This window comes from Crotalus tigris, unplaced genomic scaffold, assembly GCF_016545835.1.
Source record: "Crotalus tigris isolate CLP2741 ecotype Arizona unplaced genomic scaffold, ASM1654583v1 scf7180000019173.45859301935:6455823, whole genome shotgun sequence".
In the NCBI taxonomy this organism is placed as follows: Eukaryota; Metazoa; Chordata; class Lepidosauria; order Squamata; family Viperidae; genus Crotalus; species Crotalus tigris.
Window position 1 is genome coordinate 2,964,387 of NW_024097414.1, and position 21,023 is coordinate 2,985,409.

The window sequence follows — 21,023 nt, forward strand, 5'->3', positions numbered from 1 at the left end:
TGAAGGACCTTCAAGAAAGCAACTTCAAGAAGACAATTGACATCAGAAGTCAGCTAGTATTCCATGAGTTCATTCAACCAGTATCCATAACTACTTGAACCTCTGTGTTCTGGGGTCAGCTGGAATTTCCAGATATACTTTAAGAGGACACCCCCCCACAAATGAAGGACACTGCAGAAGTCCAAATGAGACAGGTGTAACCGTGAGCAGGACCTCCCAACACAGGAAAAGTAAGTGATGCACCATCTCTTTCAGCAGGAGTTGTGAATACAGAAGGACACCCTCTCTTTAATATACCACACACCTATAGTCATCAACAAGATTGCTACACCCCTTCTACTGCACCCTTCCCTTTGGTTGAAGTCGGAAGCACATAAAATGCACAAACTTAATTGCAGAAAGAATTTATTTGCTCTTTGCAAAACACCGGCAAGACCAAAACAACTGGTAAATGGAAATACACCATGTGGCAGAGTGAGTTTCCACCTGGAATCTCTTAATCAAAGTGGTACAAGCCACCCTCAGTAGGTAAGGCAGATGCGTTTGTAACAGCAGCCAAAAGTTTAAAACTGCAGTTGTGGGTTTGTTTGTTTTTCTTTCTTTCAGGCAGCTCAAGTTTTTTTTCAATTAGGAATGCAATATGAAACGGATCCCTTTTGTTTGCGAAAAACAAGTCACCTTTTGTAATGCTGGTTCACAGCTTACCTATTCCTGTATATTTTGAGAGTACTATTGAACTTCGTACTCTTAATTTTTCTTAAAAACTCAACTAAGGTTTAAGGGGCTTTAAATGCTCAGCTTACGTTCCCGGGAGTTTCTTTTGACAAAAAAATAGCAAATGCTTGCTTTAAAACTACAGTTATTGGACTTTGCAATAGACGTGAGTTTCTGCAGGTTTAAAAGGGTGAAATATCATCACAGCATAATTTGGCCTTTTCTACACCTAGCACAACTGCTGGTATAACAGGTCACTTTGTGCTTAAGCTGATGTAGGGCCTTATCAATTTGGCCTCGAGTTGACTGTGTGTAGACCATTTCCAGAAAATCAAATCCTTGAAGACATATTGGAAGGTTTTAAGTTAAAGTGAAATTGGGGGCTCTTGTTTTTAATTTTGCTCTATGCTAATCAGTTTAGTTTTTATAGGGAGGCTGTTTTGTAATATTCAGTCTTCCAATGAAGCAGAAGGTGGACGCTATGGCACCAGGAGTTTGATTAGCCAAGTTATACACATCTCTACATTTCTCCAATCCTTGAATTCAGTTTTTTGCTCGTTTAAATGAGAGGCCACGCTGGATTTTAAAATAAGACAATGGTAGCCCAAGCATATCAAATAGTAACAGATCTGTCAAGATTCCCTGGCTTAAGGAACATCAGAGTGCACCATGTTTTAACGGCTTGCTTGCAGTTATATATATGACAATAGCACACTAGCAAAAATCATCTATATTTTGGTTTATTCCAACCCAGGAAGAATGGGTTAAGCTCAGAGAACTGTCATTCATTCTATGATACAATCTTCTCTGTAGTTCTTGTTTCTACAACGCATCAAACTTTTAAAACCGAACGAGGACGGTTAATAGAGTTGTGCCATAAAATTTGCAAATTGGTTGCCAGGGACTCGCCCTCCAAGGGGAAACTTGGTTCAGGGCGAGATGGAATCAACCAGATTCCAACTCTGTAGAACGAATCCAATGGATCCAACCCATTTTACAGAAAATCTGCCGACCTTGAGCCAAGTTGCATTCCTTAAGGAATATTAGAAGGGTTGGTTGCATCATGAAAAAAAAAAATTTTTTTTTCAACCCCCACCATCATACCCATACTTTTTAAGGACATTGGGAAGAGAAAGGCTTATATTTTGCCCGATGTTCATCAATTTCCTTCCTAGTTTCCGCAATACGATTAAAGATTTCCTTGAAGAGAAGTTTATATTCAGGGGAAGCATTGGAAGAAAAGTTGGCTGAATCGGCAGTCGGGGAACCGGGCTCCCTAAGACCCCCCTCCAGGGGTACTCTCCCGCCATGGACATCCTTGGGACGCTGTTTTGAGGTCTGCACAGCCTTGTGGTCCAGCAGTTCTTTGTCCGTTTGACACTTCTGCAGCAGCTCTTCGTACTTGACCTTCAAAGCATTATATTGGGCGTCAACCTCGTTGAGTAGGGAAACGCCCCGTTGCTTCACGGCTTCCGCCCTCCTGATGCAGGTCTCTTCGTGGCCTTTGAAGAGGTCCTCGCCTGCCGTGCCGCCGCTGAGCCAGCCTTCGCTGCTGCTTCTTTTCAGGGACCGTTTCTGAAGTTCAGGAAGGATGAAGGACATCCCGTCCCAAGGACCCTGGCTGAGTTCTCTTTCTAAGGGGTCTTTGAGAGTAACGAAAAAAGACTCTGGGGGCAGTTGCTCCATCCCGTTCGGACAAGGGTTCCCAGAATGAAAGAGCTGCTTCATTTCAGCCACTTCTATCTCCAGTTCCTCCACTCTGGCCTGGTATAGATGGTTGTCCACCAGCCGTTGCTCCAGATCCGTGTTTTCCTTCAGCAGAAAACTGTACTCTTCCTCCATAGAAAATCTTTTTTCCTTCTCCAAGTTGAGTTGAGTTTGTAAGAGAGTTATGGCCTTCTTCAGATTCTGGTTTTCCTCTTCGGCGGGACTTAGTTGGCTATCCATTGATATAATCTTTTCGGCAAATATATGGTCATAGACGAAATATCTAGGGGTACACAGAAAGAGAGAAGAAATATGCTTAGTGTGCTTTGTCCAATCAATCCTGTTTCCCACTGCATATCAAAACACCAGTCATATGGATGCATCACGTCTGGAAGAAATCACCCCAAATTTTAAGACTTGGGTGTATTTGTCTAGAACGGGTAGGCAACCTTGGCTCTTTTATGACTCATGGACTTCAACTCCCAGAATTCCTGAGCCAGCATGGCTCAGCTTGAAAACCTCTCCCTTTCCCCTCAGCATGGCTGGCTTAGGAATTCTGGGAGTTTAAGTCCACGAATCGTAAAAGAGCCAAGGTTGCCTACCCCTGGTCTAGAATATTCGTTAAGCATGTTAAATGTTTTCAATCCAAGCATGCTATGGCTTCCTTGTATGAAAAGAAACCATTGGGAATTTTTGGCTGAAAGATACCACGTGAGATCAATATTAATTTTCAATATTCTCCACCTTGTTGCTTGGCGAGTTTGCTACTTACTTGCGGAGATCATACAGTTCTTTCAGGCATGGAAAACTCTGGACCGATTTGGGCTGCTCAGGTCTTTCGTAATTTACGTGGCTTTGCCCGGAGGTCTTCAACTCTTCCACTTGCCTCTGCAGTTCATCAATGTGAGTCTGGAGGTTATCAATGGTTTCTGTGAGGCTAAAAGGAAGTTTAGAAAGGACATGAAGCAGCATGGACAGAGCTGTCAAACTCCCTTCAAGTATCTGAGATGATTGCACTTGATCAAAGTGTACAGTTTGATGTTCTGACTCAGACCTCCATCTCCCACAACCACCAGCTAACCAAAGGGGTCCTGTGAACATCACATCTGATGGATCTGATAAATTCGTCATTGCATTGTTCTCCGATTAGTTTTTTGCCATGCATCTGGTGAAATACCCACAGCTCACGAAAACTCAGGCCTTCTAACACAATTTCTTAGTCAAGGAACTTCATGGGGAGAGAAAAAAAAGAAAGCAAGCAAGCCTACAATCCATTCCATCACTCAACCTCCTGCTTAGATAATCCCCTGATAAAACTGGACAAGGTCCGCGATGGGTCCATTCATAATAACCTGGCAGATAAAGGGACGTTATACCGCCACAGCCAACTTAATTACCTTCCTATCTTTTGCTGGGAGGCTCTGCTGTCAGAAACCAGTTTTTGATTGGCATCTTCTAGATCTCGAGCCGTGATGTCCAGTTGTTCGTAGACCTTGGCGTGTTGATCGTTCATTTGACGGAGAAGGTCCACCTGCTTGGTGAGATACTGCAAAATGAAAACAACACGTGTTAAACCAGCAGCTCCAGAGTGACTTTCCAACAGAGTTGCCTAATTTTAGGACTCAGGATATGTTCTGGGAAAATGCATACTGAAGGAGGAGAAATTAAGGTCAGGATCCAAGATGAAGGAATCACGAATGCATCACCAACTGTTTCCTTCTCCTCTTTTCCACTGCATGTAAATCTTTTTAGAAATGAGATGGTTTGAACTTGTTGGTCAAAAATCCTTGGGGCACATCAGTTGCTTCTTAAGCCCAGACTGGACAATGTATGGTCATTGCTAAATTCAATCGTAGATGACCAATTAATATGAGTGGCGGTCAACAATATTTGGATAGCATTTCTAGTGTTCGCTTTCCAAAACAATTCTAGTGTTTATTTCCCCAATAAGTGCTGATGTATCCCAAGACATGATCTTAAAGAAATGTCTGTAAATCATAACAGACAGATATTTATCTCAGTTATGTGATAAATATAACATCACGCCATTAGCTATCACTAATGTGAATATTGCCTCAACTCTTGGAAAATTGAGTTATTCAGGGAGACTCTCTCTTACCTTCCCCAAATATTCTCGCTTGATTGAAAGCTATATGAAATGCTTAGCAGGATTCCTCTTAATTCCCCAAATCCTTCTTTTCCAACTGGTAAAAACAGCTTCCAAAGAAGCTTGAGCTCAAATCCGCTGAGGTAAGAATGCTAATCGTTCTGTTTTAAAGCTGCTTGACTGCGGGGGCATTTTAGTACCAAACTATGAATTTCTATTGGTTTCTCGTGCTGAAAACTGAAAAAAACATCACTACCCTTCAGTCTGCGCCATTAGTATGTGGTGTTGTTTTTATTAGCAAGAAACGTTTCAAGTGCCAAAGAGGTGATGGAAACAAGGCATTAAAATCTACACCTTTTTCAACAAACTACACAGCTTTCAGTCAACACCCTAAGCTGAAAGTAAACCACATGGTAACTCAAATGCAACATGTTGACTCAGCTCCTGATGTTCTCCACTTTTAAGAATTTTGGTGCAAAACGTGGTTTGTTGGCCTGCCTCTTCAAATCTCTACATCAGAGCAGAAAAAAGGAAGGCTGAAGGGGTATATAATTCAATGTTGTAGGCCAGTCTTCAGTCACCTCTATTTCCTGCAGTTGCTCCTGGTTGGTGGAATACATCTGCTGCAGAGAGGATTCTAATTCCGTGTTTCGGTCCAAAAGGGTCTTCCCCAGTTCAGCAGCCAGATGAAGATCTACAAACAAATTGTGGGTATAACTTTATTTAATGCACCACCTTGTTTTAAGTACTGTACAGGCATTCAAAACCATCAAGTAGTGTATAATTTCTGGAGGAATAAAGGTTTGCTTCATTCATGGAGATTAATGGCCCATTTTAGAATCTTTAGAAACCAAAATTGCTTTATTATCTAAAGCTTAATCTATGCTTCTTCCTTCGCCCTTCAGCGCCTCAATGAAATGTTAAAAGGTGCAGAGTTAGTGAAGTCTTTTCAGGGAAGATTTTGAAAACAGATGCATCTATTTTTCACCCATTTCTTTTGTATTCAATTAACCAAACTACAACAAATTAATAGCCACAAAGGAAGCAAACGAACAAGATCACATTTTACTGCATGGCCCTTAAAATGCACGGTTTCAAAACACTGCTTTTGTTCCTTGCCTCAGTGGTGTTAATGCTGGCTTGGTCCCAGAGAATGCAAGTTATTTTTAAACAGGCCAACTTTTCTGGTATTAAGTTGGTACAAGTTTCATCATGCAAAGAATTGGCAGATTGCAAAAAGGGTGCTAAGTATCTAAGATGTAAGGAGCTTAAAACCTTTCCCATTAACTGTGTAACATACAGAAGAGTTTATTTCACTTGACCTGTGGTCAAATTCATTCAAAAGGTTGTCATGTTGACAAATAGTACAACAGAATGACAATCTCTTGGAGAAACTAAACACACCCCAGAATGGCTGTAACACCTATACACATCCTTTGTGCTTAATTTTAAGCTCTATATTTGCTGTTTGGGTTAAATTTTTGCACTTGAAGTTAAGATGTTTTGGAAAGAAGCTTACTGATGCTACAAAAACTGCTACAACTTTGACAATTGGAAATAGAGAAAAAATACATGTTGACTGGAAACCAAACATAATAAGGGACATCAAACTTTAAAACGTACCGATCCATTGTAATTTCTCTATTTCTGTCATGGTTCCGCTGCTAACATCGGATGTATTTGCTTTTTGACAATTGCACTGATCAGTGTAAAAAATGCTAGGAAACAATTTTGGGCTTCCTAAAATGTCGGAGATCCCAAACTGCTTCTGCCTAGGACAATTTCTCTTCTTCGGTAACTACAAGCTATGTTTCTTGATCTACTGTAAAACTATCCTTGATGCTTTTTTTGCAAAACACTCCGTCTAGAGTTTGGTGTTATCTTTTCGAACAATCGGCAGAATTGTCAGGAATACAGATGGTGACGTTAGCCCAGGCTTAATCATTCAAAGTTCATTACTTGCGTATCTATAACTTGCACACTATTATACTCCACTATCTCTATCCAGCAACAATCAAAGTCTACAAGCTACAAGGCATCGTTTTCTTGCATCAAACGATCCAAGTAAGGACAGGGGAAGAAATGGAGGTAGTGACAGATTTTATTTTTCTGGGCTGCAAGATCACCTCAGATGGGGACTGCAGCCAAGAAATTAAAAGACGCTTGCTCCTGGGGAGGAAAGCTATGGCAAATCTAGACAGCATTCTAAAAAGCAGAGACATCACCCTGCCAACAAAAGTGCGTATAGTCCAGGCCATGGTTTTCCCAGTTGCAATGTAGGGCTGTGAAAGTTGGACCATAAGAAAGGCTGAGCGCCAAAGAATGAGGCCTTTGAACTATGGTGCTGGAGAAGACTCCTGCGAGTCCCTTGGACTGCAAGGCGTTCAAACCGGTCAGTCCTAGAAGAGATCAACCCCGACTGCTCTTTAGAAGGCCAGATCCTGAAGTTGAAACTCAAATACTTTGGCCACCTAATGAGAAGGAAGGACTCACTGGAGAAGGGCTTAATGCTGGGAAAGATGGAGGGCAATAGAAGAATGGGACGACAGAGAACGAGGTGGCTGGATGGAGTCACTGAAGCAGTAGGTGTGAACTTAAATGGACTCCAGAAGATGGTAGAGGACAGGAAGGCCTGGAGGAACGTTGTCCATGGGGTCGCGACGGGTCGGACACGACTTCGCAATTAACAACAACAAGGACAGGTAGATTTCAAATGTGTTCAGTGAGTTTGGCCCGATTTTACGACCTCGCTTGCCACAATTGTGAAGTGACTCGCTGCAGTTGCTCAATTAGTAACACGGTTGTTAAATGAAACTGCCTTCCCCGTGGTTTTTGCTTGTCAGAAAGTCGCAAAAGGAGATCACGAGACCCCAGGACCCTGCAAACGGTCATAAATACAGTACGAGCCAGTTGCCAACGTCTGAATTTCAATCATGTGACCAGGAGGATGCTTCAATGAGAAATAAACTGTTTGGCAATGGTTTGCAATAGCTTGGAAACCATACCTATAGGGTGATGGTTTGGAAAATTAATCATAAATGCCAGAGTGCAACCTTAAACGGCATTAACAGTCTGGAACAATTAGGCCAAAGTTCAGAGTACCGTACAGTAAAAGAAATCAGGTTTGCAATGTGAAGTGTTGTGAAGGAAACAGTGTGCACAATTGTTGATAAATTTCTACCTGTCAGGTAATATAATCTTCTAATCTAGCCGAATATGCAATTTGGATGTTGCAATATTTCTAACTGGCCATCTTAAGCTACACAATAGTCCCAATGGTTTATTGTGAATTTGTTTTTTTAAAAAATATGAAAATTTGCCTTTTCCACTTTGAAACCGACCTGAAACTGACTTAAAATGGCAGGATGTGACAACAGCTGTGTTTTCATTGCATCCAAAGCCAAGAAATCAGGGCTGGGACTCATAAGTTAAAAACCCAGTACCGTGTGACAATTTAGAGAATAAAAACCTTGGATTAAATGAATCTATGTCTCGGATGTTGCATCATCAATCAAGAGAGCCAGGAAAAGGGAAAGGTTTGAGCCCTACTTGAAGAAAGTCCTTTATATAAAGCATTTCATAAACAATGTATTATCGCAAATTAAAGCTATGCCTTTTAAGTGACAGGCTGTTGTTCAAAGTGAAGGAGAGATGTTTTCAGATCAGCTATACACCTTTGAAGGACAGGTAAGAATATTTCCCTTCAAAAATATTTCAATATTTTTCCAGCATCCAAAAGCAGACAGACATCGGATAATAGAGAAAGGCAAAATATAATTTTTGGGGGGGTCCTTAAACAGAACAGAGTCACCAGCATTGTAGAAAAAGCACTTATTTTCTTTATCTGCATCACAACTTTATCTGTGAAGTCTCTGGACTTCACACCCTATTCCTGTCTCTCCTCTATACTGTATGTACCATCGCAGTAACTATGGCACACCCAAACACAATTGTTTGAAAAGCTCTAAATTCTACAGTAAATTCTCCCCCTCCATCCTATGGAACATGAGATAACCCTAATTGTAAATTTAAAAACAGTAATATAAGACATGTCTATGGAGATTCTCAATCATCCAGGTCATGGTTGAAGAACTGAACTAAAAAAGTACCCAAGAAAATCCGGTAATAAGAGATCTTTATTTATTTATTGCATTGCTTATTTGCCATTTAACCTAAAATCAGATACTCTGCCCGCCCTAAACTCAAAGCAAGCTCTCTTTGCATACCTGTGCTAAATTGTGGAAATATCCCAAAGAGCTAAAAGTTCGCTGATTTCCAGAAGCTTGTCCTTCTTTTGGAAACTGTCTTTTGTAGGGTTTAGCTCTATTACTCCCAAGCAAGGATTAGTATTCTGGTTGAACTCAGGATTAAACACGGCAAGGACTCAGGCTTAGCCATCTTTAATTGCATTTAAAAGTCTTTCCTTAAGCTTTTGAAGACCGTATCTTCAAGGGCAGCGTTTTTCAACCTCAGCAACTTTTAAGAGGGTTGGAATTTAACTTCCGGAATTCCTCAGCCAGCATACTGGCTGGGAAAATTTTGGGAGTTGATGTCTACACATTTTAAAGTTGCTGAGGTCTAAGGTCTTCTGCCCATGTTATTTATTCTTTATAAAGCCCCCTTCTTTTCCTAATGCGCCTTCTATTCTTCCCTAGCCTACCTTCCCATTTCTTCCTTGTTTTCCACCAAGCATTCATCCATCATTTCTCCGTAAAGAGGCTTCACAGCTATGTCCCTCCTCTATTCATTGTCCTCCGCCCTCTCACTTTTGGGCCCCCTCCCTGCCATTCTCCTTTCGACTCCGTCAGCTCTTTCAGGATTCGTCTTTCCCCCTTTATCCACAGTGAAACGCCTTTTTATAAGGCGGAGGTGCCATTTGATTCTCCGTGGGCTATTATTCTGAATGGAATAATAGAGTAGGGGATGGGATGAAGGAACAAAGCGGGGCAGGACAGATGCGGGTGGAAGGAAGGAAGGAAGGAAGGAAGGAAGGAAGGAAGGAAGGAAGGAAGGAAGGAAGGAAGGAAAGAAGGGTCCTGCTGGGGATGATGGAATTCCTTTCAGCAGAAAGGGGGTGGGTGGGCAGAATTAACCAACCAAAGATGAGAGAGGGGAGGATGCTAGCACAGGTGAGCAAGAAGAATTAGACAATGCTAATCTCCTAAGGAAGGAGGGAGGAATGGAAGCGGGTGCGGAAGCCCCCCCCAGTTAAGGAGGCAGTTAAGAGGTCACCTCTGCCAGCCCTAACCCGCCATGCTGCAGCTTCCCAATCCCGCCCAGCTGGGGAGGATGGGGACCGGAGTAGAGAGAAAGCAGGGAACTCTCTACAGCTGGAAGCCACCCCACCCACCCACCCTCCCTGCCCCTCCCCTGTGGATTAGTCAGGAAGTGATGGGAGTGGGGTCCCGTGGCTGGTGGAGCTCGCTGGGGATGATGGGGAGCCTTCCATGCAGGATAACAAGGATAATAGAGTTCCACCCGACACCTTCCCCCCCCCAAAAAACCTAGAGGATGGTGGCTAGAAGGTAGACTTGCGTTGGCTGGGGATAATAGGGAGTGTAGTTTGAATGGGAAGGGGGAGGATAATAGGCACTGGAGTTCCAAACCCTCCGCTCCAGCAGATGGTGGGGTTGGGTTAATTGGGGACAATAGGAACTGGAGTCCAGGAGAGGAGAGAATTAGGAGGATAATAAGCACTGGAGTCCCCCCCCCCAGCCAAAGAGGACGCTGGCTAGAAGATGGGACTGCGTCGGTTGGGGATAATGGGGAGTGTAGTCCAGGCCTTGATCTCAGCGAGGATAAGAGATGGGAAGGGGGAGGATAATAGGCGCTGGAGTCCCCACCACCAGCAGCCAAAGAGAACGCTGGCTGGAAGATGGGACTGCGTCGGTTGGGGATAATGGGGAGTGTAGTCCAGACCTCGATCTCAGCGAGGACAGGAGATGGGAAGGGGGAGGATAATAGGCGCTGGAGTGCCCCCTCCCACCAGCCAAAAAGAACCCCGGCCAGAAGGCGGGGCTGTGCCGGCTGAGGATGATGGGGAGTGTAGTCCAAGTCTCGGGCTCAACGGGGCAGCCTCACCTTGCTGCAGGTCCTGCTGGTCGTACCACGGCTCATCCTCGCGGATCTCGAACTCCTCCACCAGACTGTCGGTGAGCATCGCGCCGCCGCCACTCACCGTCCCTGCGGGCGCCGGGCTGCGCGCCGCCTTTAAAGCCGCCCCCGAGCGCCTCCGAGCGCCTCCGGACTCTCCCGAGCGCCGCGCCCCGCCCCTCCCGGGGGGCTCGGGGGGCGGGTCCATGAGGGCGAGCGAGGCAACGTGGCAAGGACGCCGGGCGCGATTCAAAAGCAGGAACCCACGCCGGCAGCAGCCAATAGCGCGCCTCCTCCGCCGGGCGCCCGACCAATGGCGAGCTTAGGGGTCCCGCGCCGGCCAATGGCAACCGATCGGCGGGGAGAGGGGGGGGAAACGAGACCCGCCCTCCGAGCTTTTCTGCGCTGCCCGAGGCCGGAGTGCGGGTTAGTGCGGCGTCACCTGGAGGCGGGAGGGGGCGGGCGCCGTTGCTAGGCGTCACGAGGGGGCGGTTGCTAGGGGGAGCGCATGGCGGGCCCTTCGGGGGCTCCGGTCGCCTTGAAGGAAGTTGCGGGGGCGACACGGGTAGGGCGGTCGTGGGAATGGTGACGGGAGAGGGCAGGAAGTAGGTGGGCTGACCGGGGGGGGGCGGGAATTAGACCCCCCCTTATAAAGCAGAGGGACGGAGGTCCTGACTGGCAGCAAACGGGGGCACAAAAGGAAAAAGTCCTGCTGGCCATGATTACTGCGCTATATTGATTACTAATTAGAACTGTACATTGGGCAGCCATTTGAGCAGAGGGGTTGGACTAGATGATCTCTTGAGGTCCCTTCCATCTCTCTTATTCTTTGATTCTGTAAGGGTCTCCTGCTTAAGCAGGGGTTGGACTACAAGACCTCTGAGGTCCCTCCCCCCCTCTGTTATTCTATCATTCTGTAAGGGTCTCCTGTTTGAGCAGAGGGGTGGACTACAAGACCTTTGAGGTCCCTTCCAGCTCTCTTCTGTTTCTGTTCTGAATCCCGCCTGGCACTGCAGGGTCTGGTTAAATGCAGAATTCCACCTTTCACAGCGCTCCTCCGTTTATGACCCACCATAGAGCCCAAAATTTCCCTTGCTAAGCGAGACAGTTGTTACGTGTGTTTTGCCCCATGTTATGACCTTTCTTGCTACAGATGTTAAGTGAACCACTGCAGTTAAGATAGTAACATGGTTGTTAAGTGAATCGGGCTTCTCCCATTGACTTTGCTCGTCAGGAGGTCCCCAAAAAGGATCACCCAATCCCAGCGAGACCGCAACTGTCATAAATACGAGTCACTTGCCAAACGGCTGCATTTTGACCACATGACCCTGGGGATGCTGCAAGGGTTGTAAGAGTGAAAAATGATCATAAATTGCTTATTTCAGTGCTCTGTAACATTGAGCATCCACTAAATCAATGGCTGCAAGTCAAGAACACCTATAATAGCTATTTTAATGATCGGATTCTGGCTTTTTGGCCATTCTGCTGTGGCTTCCCTTTCACAGCATGTCTGAAGAGCACCAGGAACTTTTCACTCAGAAATTGCTTTCTGCCTAAAACTCTCATTTGCCCCATCAGTGTTTCTCAAAATGTGTGAGGACCCCTGGGCCATCCCCAGGACCCTCTCTGGGCTTTATGGAATCATAGTCATTTGCCAGCCTAGGTTGAAAAGTAATAACTATATTAAAATCCCATTTAACAATCCCCAGAAGCTGTAGTAGCAGCAGCCGCATCGAGTTTAATTTTTAATATAGTAAATATTGATATAAACCATACCAACCAATGCTTTCTCGGGGTCCTTTGCAATTTTTAAAAAAGGCCAGGAGTTCTGAAAAAATTACAGGGTGCGTCAATATCTTTTGAAATCGGCTTTCGTCCACCCAAGTTTTCCAAATCATAAATATTTAAGGCTTTTAAAAGTGTGTGTATGAGCAATGACAAACATCTCCAGATGGAGTCTAATCAATATTTTAAAAACGGGGGTTATCCCTGTTTGCTGGTTAGAGCAAGAAACCACAATCGTCTTGTGTTAGCATTTTGGAGACGGGAGAATTATTTATTTTATGCTTTATGCAAAGATCCAAACTTGCTTTCTTATCCACTCTTTAAATATGGGGCTGTTTGGTGCCCTTTTACAGCAATAAAGGGGCATTTGTTTTTGAAAACGTGAAGCGTTGGTCCTGTAGAAATCTTGCCTTGATTGGACAAGGCACTAAGAATATATCCATGAGAATATATGAGCAAGAAAATGTGCCATATAACTAGATGTTATTGTGCTATGAGCCAAGATGTGGGATTAGACCAGGGATGGGAGGTGGGCCTTACAGGCAGATAACAACCCCTATTCTCTGTGTTACATGCCATCCATTCTTATTCTTACCCCAGGCATTAATTGCATCAATCTTGGGATTGCTTTGAAATAAATATAAATAAGGGACAGTGCTCCTCTCTCCGATTAACCGATCTTAGCTTGCTTTTGTAACATATTGTACAAGTAAGGTGGATTAAATATCTCCTTTTTAAAATTTGTAGCTCTGTTTAATTGTAGTTTTTTTTTTGTATATACCGTGGATTTGGGTCTATATTTTGGTTCATTAAAATTTGATTATTATTTTTTTTAAATGTAGGTGAAAGGGAGGGGCAGGCTCTTTTGTGCTCCTTCTGTATGAGCTCAGTTGGAAAGCAAAAGAGGTCCTTTTTTCCTCTGGATCCATGAAGGTCAATGCTCTTTATTTTCTGTTGTTAAATCTTGTCCAATTGCTAAGCTCCCTTGCTAGTCATGGTTAAATGTAGGTGAGAAAATGTTGCCCTCTAGCGGGTCATGTGAACTATATTCTAATTAAAAGAAGATTTATATTCTCTATCAGCATTTACCTTTGTTCGGGCACACTGTCGTCCTTTTAGCTAATTTAATAAATGTTTCTATGTGCTAGCTTTTTCTGGTTTGTAACATGCTCAATTTCTGCCATATATTAATGAAATAGAATTAACACCCACCGTCTTATTCTAGCCTTTATATATTATTTATTAGTCAAATGTACATGAGTCGCCCATCTTTTGTTCTTTCCACTTGCTACCTTCATGTATATTGGCCAAACTCCCAACATACTCTCGCTTGTTCTTCTTCATTATTATACTTGGAAATGATAAATAAATCCTTTCTGAACTTATTCATTACCAAATTACAGTTAATATATAGTACAGTCCTTCTAAAAAAATATTAATTCCTTTCCCACAGGGAAAGGAAAACACCCTGTGTAGCTGATAGTTGCAAAATAATTTCTTTAAAAAAAAATCAGCACAGTGCATTAGATAATATAAAACATTTTTTCATCCTAAACTCATCAGATTAACAAGATCAGATCCTTGTGTTTTAAATATACCATATATATATATTGTATAGCATACTTTGAAAACAATGAAAGAGTTGGATCAAAGTTTACCAGTGGATCCAAATCCAAAAGCATAAAACTGCTCTTTTAAATGGTCTGATGATATTAATTAACCTTTGTGTTGTTTCCCAAGAGCAATGTTTCTGTAATTTGTTCCAATGCAAACATATAGCGGTGTTTAAGACTTTGATGTCATGTTTGTGTTATGTTTTAATCATCCACGGATTGTCTCGTTAAGTTCCATCAAATATTGCACAAAAATGTCCTAAATTTCACAAAATTATGATTATGCTCTAAACCGAGGTTCATTCTTAACTCATTAAGTTCTGATTCCAGCTGTATATAGGTTTTTAAAAATTAAAAAGCTGTGCTGTGAGAATTGCAAGCTATATATACTTATATATATTATTTCTGTTCCACAGGAAAGAAGAAAAACATCACAATAGAAAAATGAAGACTTTCTTAAGACTTCACCCTAATGCTTTTGCCTACTCGATGACCACGTTAGGCGCTGGAATGATGAACAGCATCTTCAATTTCTATTATGTTAAACTCTTTTTAAACAAGTACAAGATCTCAGAAACGGCATTCCATCAAGGACAGGTAACAGCGCCTAGTATCTATGTAGTTATTTACATTTTGTTTCCAAGTAGGTTGTATTATTACATCCAAAAGGAACAGCTTGTGATGAGACATACTGTACAAAGGTAGCAGCCATACATTGTTGTAATTAGTAAAAATTCGACATTGTAACCCGAATGCTGCTGGCTTGAAATTCAGCAGGAGATTTGGTTTTTGAGAGTGATTTTGGTATCCAGATAGCCTCAACTTAGGACCGTAATGGAGGCTGGAATTACCGCTTTTAGTCACGCCAGTCATTAAGTGGGTCATCACATCATCACGCCTGAACTTACTAGCTTTTTTGCAGCGTTCCTTAAATGAATGCTGCCGTCGTAAGTGCAAATCCATTGTTCGCTACGGGCACATTTTTTGCTGAAAACCAGAAGGGCAGGTTTTCGTCAAAACTGTTGGAAAACACAGTCACGTGACCACGGGACACTGCAGATGCTGATAAATGCAGCTGTGTTGCCAAGGGCACAAAGTGCAGTCACGTCTGGGAGGGGGGCAACCACCAGAACTTTGGATTCAGATCAAAAGTCCCCTTTTTCAGGTAGGTTGTAAGCTGTAATTTATTACAGGGGTCTTCAAACTTGGCCCTTTTATGACCCCTGGTTTATTATGAAATGTTTATTAAGACCCCTGGTTTATTATGAAATGTATTTGCTGCCCACCTTGTGTCAAACGACTCTGAGCAGCTTACAGCCTAAAAACTTTTTTTAAAAATTAAACTCATCAGATACAAAATGACAAAGTAGATAAATTAAGCCTGAACAAGTCGTAAAGGCGAGGATTACCTGTATGGGGCATCCTTTGGATTTTGTGAATGTCCAGTCTTGCTTGCTGGGGAAAAGCTGACCGGTCCCATTTGCTCCTAGGTGGTTTTCATGATCTGGAATGCCATCAATGACCCCCTTTTTGGGTACCTCCAGGACAACTCTCAAGTTCCTTGCTGTTCCCGCCGTCAGTTTTCGATTTTGTATGGTGCTCCCTTGTACGCCCTGGCCTTCCTCCTCCCGTGGTTTCCGTGGAAACAATACGAGGAAGGCGACTGGCTCTGTGGGCTGCATCTGATTGTGGCCTTGTGCGCCTTTGACGGCCTGCTCACGTTCGTCTTGCTGGCGCAGTGCGCCCTTTTCGCCGAAACCTCCACCCGCCACGAGAGTCGCCTCCAGCTGATTAAGTACAGCCAGGTGGCCAGCTTGGTTGGGTCGACCAGCATCCTGTTCTGTGGTTTGATCTCGGCCAACATGGAGCGCTTTGCCTACTTCCAGGCCTTCGCGGTGCTGGTAGCGGTGATTGCGACGGCTTGCATGTCCTACACCGGCTTCTACAGCACGACTCAGTACGAACAAAGGGAAGTCCTGATGGAGGGGCTTGATCCAGAAAGCACCAAGATCCCTCCTCTCTCTTGGTCCTCGGTGTTCTCGTTGACCTGCCAGATCTTGACTCAGAAAAACTTCCTGCTTTTTGTCCTCATGAATTTTTTCCAAGTCTTCCACTTAGCCTTCTGCAACAATTTCATGATGATCTTTGCAGATAATCTCATCCCTAACGGAGTCCTTTCTTCCTCCATCAGAAGCCTTATGTACGGGGCAGGTTTCATTTGTCCACAAGTAAGCAGAAAACTGTATGTTCTTTTCCTCATTTTTTTAAAATGTTTTGAGTCCTAACATATTTTAAGTTATACTTCTTGCTGGGAAAAAGTTAGGGAAGATCTTGGAGAAAAATATGATCCGGGATCAAAGATTAGGCACTCCTGATTTCAGCCAAAATTGCCTGACTTTTGCATACTGTGGTACTTTGGTACGTGACTGCTTTGAAACATGTCAAATTCGGTACTCAACACATTTTGATGCAAACATTTCGTCCCAGTACTCATCATTTGTTTGGTACTCGACCCACAAACTAGAACTTGTAGGTGTTGGTTGCCTTGTGACTCACTACATTATTCCTTATAGGAAAAAATCTGTGTGTTATTCAGCGCACTTCCAGGAATCAATTCACGATGAGTACTGAGGTACTGTTGTATATGATTTAATTAATGGAGGTTTTTTTCACTTGTTCCCGGCACAAAATACAACTGGTTTGTACACATCTATAGCATATGTACACCAGTAAATAATTCTACATACTTGTTTTGAACACAGCCTGTGTCAGAATATAAGGGATAGTTTCCAAAAAGCACTTTTGTGGAAATTTTGTTTTCTGCTTTGATAACTCCATCATGACGATAGGATTTGAGAGTTGCCCCTTCAGATACAGCACCACTGCCTGTCTGCTTTCAACGTATGTTTTCTTTCCCTATTTTTAACTTTTCTTAAAAAAAAAAGTCTACATGCAACTCAACTATAGTTTTAATGTAGTTCTCTCTCTCTCTTTTTTACTCTTGTTATATTTCAGTGTCTTGTGCTCATCAGTCAGCCCTTGTTGGTGAAATTTGGTTATTACAAGCTTGTCTTATTTTCTTTCTATCTGGAAGGAATAACTGCAATTCTCATGCTTGCTCTGGGTCGAGAATATTACTACTTACTGGCTATTTATCTCACGGTCAACATGTAAGTAAATATTTATCATCAATTTTTTTAGGAGCTGAAAAATACTGCTGGCAGTTGTAGGCTGCCAAAATGGGGGAGACCCAAAGGATATACTTGATGGTAATGGACAACCTTGACTTGTGCAGGCTAATTCACCAGATTATTTTGTTTCGTCAGGGTGATGGTTCAAGCATCCTTCAGTTTGTTTAATTTACCATTGGCCGATATTGTTGATGCAGATTTAAAGAAACATAAACGAAGGTGAGTACTGTGCCCCCACCTTTTAAATGAAGCAATGGGTATCATTGCCTTTCTGATTTAACATGTGGATATAAAATGCTAAACTGTTTACATAATTATGTCTGGTAACTCTGGCCTGTTTCATATTTCAGATCTCCACTCTCATCGATGGTCTTTGGAACCAATGCTCTCTTTACAAAACCAGCTCAGTCCTTAGCTCCTATGCTTGTGGTTTCGGTACTAAATCAATTTGGCTATGCAGATCTGAATAGTAAAGCCGTCGATCCTGATTCACCGTAAGTGACCGGTTATTATTAAAGTCAACCCTGCCGTGTATCTGCATAAAAGAGTTCAGTTTTATAGGAAGTCGTCAATTGATGATCACAGCTGGCACCAGAATATCCATTGCTAAGCAAGGGGGTTGTGAAGTTAGTCACACCCAATCTTACGACCCTTTTTTGCTGCAGTTGTTAAGGGAATCATACAGTCATTAAGCGAATCTGGTTTCTCCATTGACTTTGCTTGTTGGAAATGGTCTGGGATGGCGGTCATGTGACCCTGGGACTCTGCTTGCCCCTTGCCAAGCATCTAAATTTTGAACACGCAACCACGGGCAATGCTGTGACAGTTGTAAGAGCAAGGACTATTTATGTCACTTTTTTTCAGTGCCACTGTAAATGCAAGTGGTCTCTAAATGAAGAATTGTTAAGTCAAGAACTACCTGTGTAGGTTTTTTTACACACATAGTTTGACTCTTGATTCACATCAGACCACCTGTTTGATGGAACGGATCACAGTTCTGCATGCAATGATCAACTAATGTTGAAGGTGACAAAGTTTTGGCTTTGCTGCAAAAGATGAACTGCCCTTAGGAAGAGGACTATTTGGGATGGGTTGCCTGGGTAATCAATATGTAAAATCAATAATGGAATTTCTGAATAGGTTCAAGAGCTGGCTTAGAAAGCAGAGTTCTGAATGCAAGCAAAAGACAGTAAGATCATTCTGAAGAGTAGAAAATAAATTGGTACAGGATAGGCTGTAGTGATACTTGGTTCTGTAATCCCGCTGGAAAATTGTAAAATGTTTTCTCCTAGTCTCTACTTAGGCCTCCAAGATGCCATGTTCTACATGATCTGTCTGGTCCCTCTTTGCATTGCGGCGATACAGATCCTGACCTGGACCCCCTTTTCCATCCAGAATACTCATCTGACCCCAATACTATGAACTGTAAATGGGAGCCTTGCTGAACGGTGTTTAATTGACAGGTGTCAATGGGCAAGCAAGCACACTGGATTTTCCTAACTCTCTGAACCAGCCAATCAAATGCAGCCTGTGCCATTTTGTGATCATCTGTAGTTTTAAATCTTTACCATACTTTATTGTGAAGTAGGAATCTTGTTTTTAGTTCCATTGATATACCAGGTAAATGGAGACAAATGAAACCTTGAAGGTAAACTGGATGCATACTCTTTAAGTTTTTATCCCACCTTAACACTCAAGGGATAAATAAAATGCCTCCTTTTAAGGCCAAAGAGAGAGAGAGAGAGAGAAATGAAAATAACTGCAGGATGGGGCACCTAAATACCATTCCACCATGAATGGTTGTTTGAAGTTTGAAGCAGACAAGGAAATCTGGAGGGCTGCATAAACTAAGCCTGACAATATCATAGAAGCTGCTGCTTTATAGAGAGAGCAGTACTGATATATTTATGTTCCAAAGGGCAGTGGTGATTTGCCACATCACAATGTAGTTTTGTCAGTGGTGGCCAAGTGGGAACTGTAGCAACACCTGGTGGAAAAATTGAAGTGAAGGGCAGACATTTTTGTACAAACCTGATGGAAAGGCTTAAAAGCAGAAGGAAAGCTTGCTTTCTCAAAACGTTTTCTCAAGCTGTCAAACTTAAAATTGAGTTTCCAGAGTCATAAGAAAAATATCTGTTGGGAAAGTGGGCCTGGGGTTTCTTAAGTGCCATGCCAATAATCGTTGTGTTTACTTATATCATCAGATTTCTGTATTTGTATTTGATTTTTTTTTTCTGCCTTATTTTAAAATGGGATTTGGGATTTCTTTTTATACAAGTCTTCCATTTTTACTATTTCAATCGTATTTGTAATGAGCAGAAAACAAATTTTGCTTGATAGGGTGAAGTCTGAATTATGCCAGAATAAATTGTACCATCCTTTGCCCAATGGATTATTGTGTTACTTATTCTTGTAATGTATATATGCAAGCCAACTCTTTTTTTTCTTTTCATTCTTATTACAGTATTAGAGGAAGGAACCTCTTAGAAAAACTAAGTTGGGCTTTAGCTTTTTTTTTTTATGTTGAACTAGTTCTGGTCTATCAAATTCTTTGGCTATTCCAGGCCAGTGGTTTTCCATCTCCTTTTAATACATTATCCTAAAAGTTTTTAATCTAGTAAACCCTTAATACCTTTTATTATGAATTAAACTACAGTATAATGGTTCTAAACGAATTGCATTTTTAAATTCTTAACTACTTGCTGCTGTTGGATATATTATAGGAAATTTAATGCAACTGGCTTTTATAGGTGATATTTTTGATGGAGTGTAAGTTGTATAAACACTGTTCTTTTTTCCTGCTTGCTTGGTAAACCGGAAGAACTGGTAACAGAACAGGCTTAAAATGAGGAATACTGCTTAAGAATTGGAAACACCCATATTTGTTTAAAACACTTCCTCCAAACATTATTGTTATAAATGATAGCATTTTTCAGTACAGCTCAACTGAGTGAGCAAGGCTAAGATACAATTTGCCATATGTAATAACATTATAATGCTTTTTTTCCCTCAGTTATCTGCCAGAATAGTTGCTGATGCCCATGGCTTTTATTTATTTATTGCAACACAAATCATCCTAAAACTATGTTGGCAGAATAAGACAGATCCTAATCAATAGTATATATTGCCCTGGAGTTTGTGCTTTCATAATACAGGTTCAATCCCTGTTTGGCATAATTGTCCAGCTCTTTTACAGTTGGGAGTTATGCCAATTCAGCAGTAGATAATTTAAAAAAAAAAACTTGATCTCCCAGTTAAATTTTTGAATAACTTTGCAACGGAGAGTATGGAAAAGTTCGATGTTTTGTAGGTTTTTTAATTTAATTTAATCCATATCAATCTCCTCTTCAGCTTCTTGTAGAATGACGCGGAAACTCACTATCGTCCATTAAGTTTTTCCATTTAAAATAAAAGGCTTTTTTTTTCTTGCAGAGCATAAAGATTTTGTGTGTGTGTGTGTGCTGTGGGTTGCAAGTAATTTCCAGGTGCTTAAAGTTATTGTTCTGTAAAAGTGGTTTTTATTTTTAAACGTGGAGCATGAAAATGAACAGTTAAGAAAAAAGTCTCGTAAACAGGTAACAATAGTTCAGCTTCCTTATGAGCCATCACAACTGTTCCCATCCATGCAAGCGCAACCAGGCTTCCTTTGAGGCGACTTTCTTTCGGAAAAAAATAAATATTCTTTCCCATTTTTTTCCATTGAATACGAAGAAGTCTCTTCCACCAGACGCCCAACTGGGCTGTTTTGGCGGCAAAAGATCAAGTCGTTTATCTCATTTAAAATTGTGGTCCTGCAGGTGGAACCTCCTCGTG

The 21,023-nt window shown here is 42.1% G+C and overlaps 2 protein-coding genes across 5 annotated transcripts; one reads left to right on the plus strand and one right to left on the minus strand.

Annotated features, from left to right (window-relative positions):
- Window positions 1-387: 387 nt before the first annotated feature.
- On the minus strand, window positions 388-10,801 carry CDR2 (cerebellar degeneration related protein 2). Of its 2 annotated transcripts, none has more exons than XM_039360615.1 (5): window positions 10,610-10,801; window positions 5,110-5,222; window positions 3,819-3,967; window positions 3,194-3,358; window positions 388-2,704 (listed from the first exon to the last, which is right to left on the minus strand). In XM_039360615.1, exons 1-5 carry the CDS (start codon window positions 10,686-10,688, stop codon window positions 1,828-1,830), a joined length of 1,383 nt encoding a protein of 460 aa, XP_039216549.1. In that variant the 5' UTR covers window positions 10,689-10,801; the 3' UTR covers window positions 388-1,827. The 2 variants fall into 2 exon arrangements, with proteins under 2 accessions (XP_039216549.1, XP_039216550.1); XM_039360616.1 differs by lacking the exon at window positions 10,610-10,801 and adding an exon at window positions 8,755-9,202.
- On the plus strand, window positions 7,213-19,602 carry LOC120315754 (transmembrane protein 180-like). Of its 3 annotated transcripts, none has more exons than XM_039360612.1 (7): window positions 7,213-8,215; window positions 14,436-14,616; window positions 15,510-16,247; window positions 17,035-17,189; window positions 17,346-17,429; window positions 17,561-17,704; window positions 18,503-19,602. In XM_039360612.1, the coding sequence occupies exons 1-7, from the start codon at window positions 8,115-8,117 to the stop codon at window positions 18,630-18,632; spliced, it is 1,533 nt and encodes a 510-aa protein (XP_039216546.1). In that variant the 5' UTR covers window positions 7,213-8,114; the 3' UTR covers window positions 18,633-19,602. The 3 variants fall into 3 exon arrangements, with proteins under 3 accessions (XP_039216546.1, XP_039216545.1, XP_039216547.1); XM_039360611.1 differs by lacking the exon at window positions 7,213-8,215 and adding an exon at window positions 10,900-11,047; XM_039360613.1 differs by lacking the exon at window positions 7,213-8,215 and adding an exon at window positions 11,063-11,186.
- The last annotated feature ends 1,421 nt before the right edge of the window (window positions 19,603-21,023 follow it).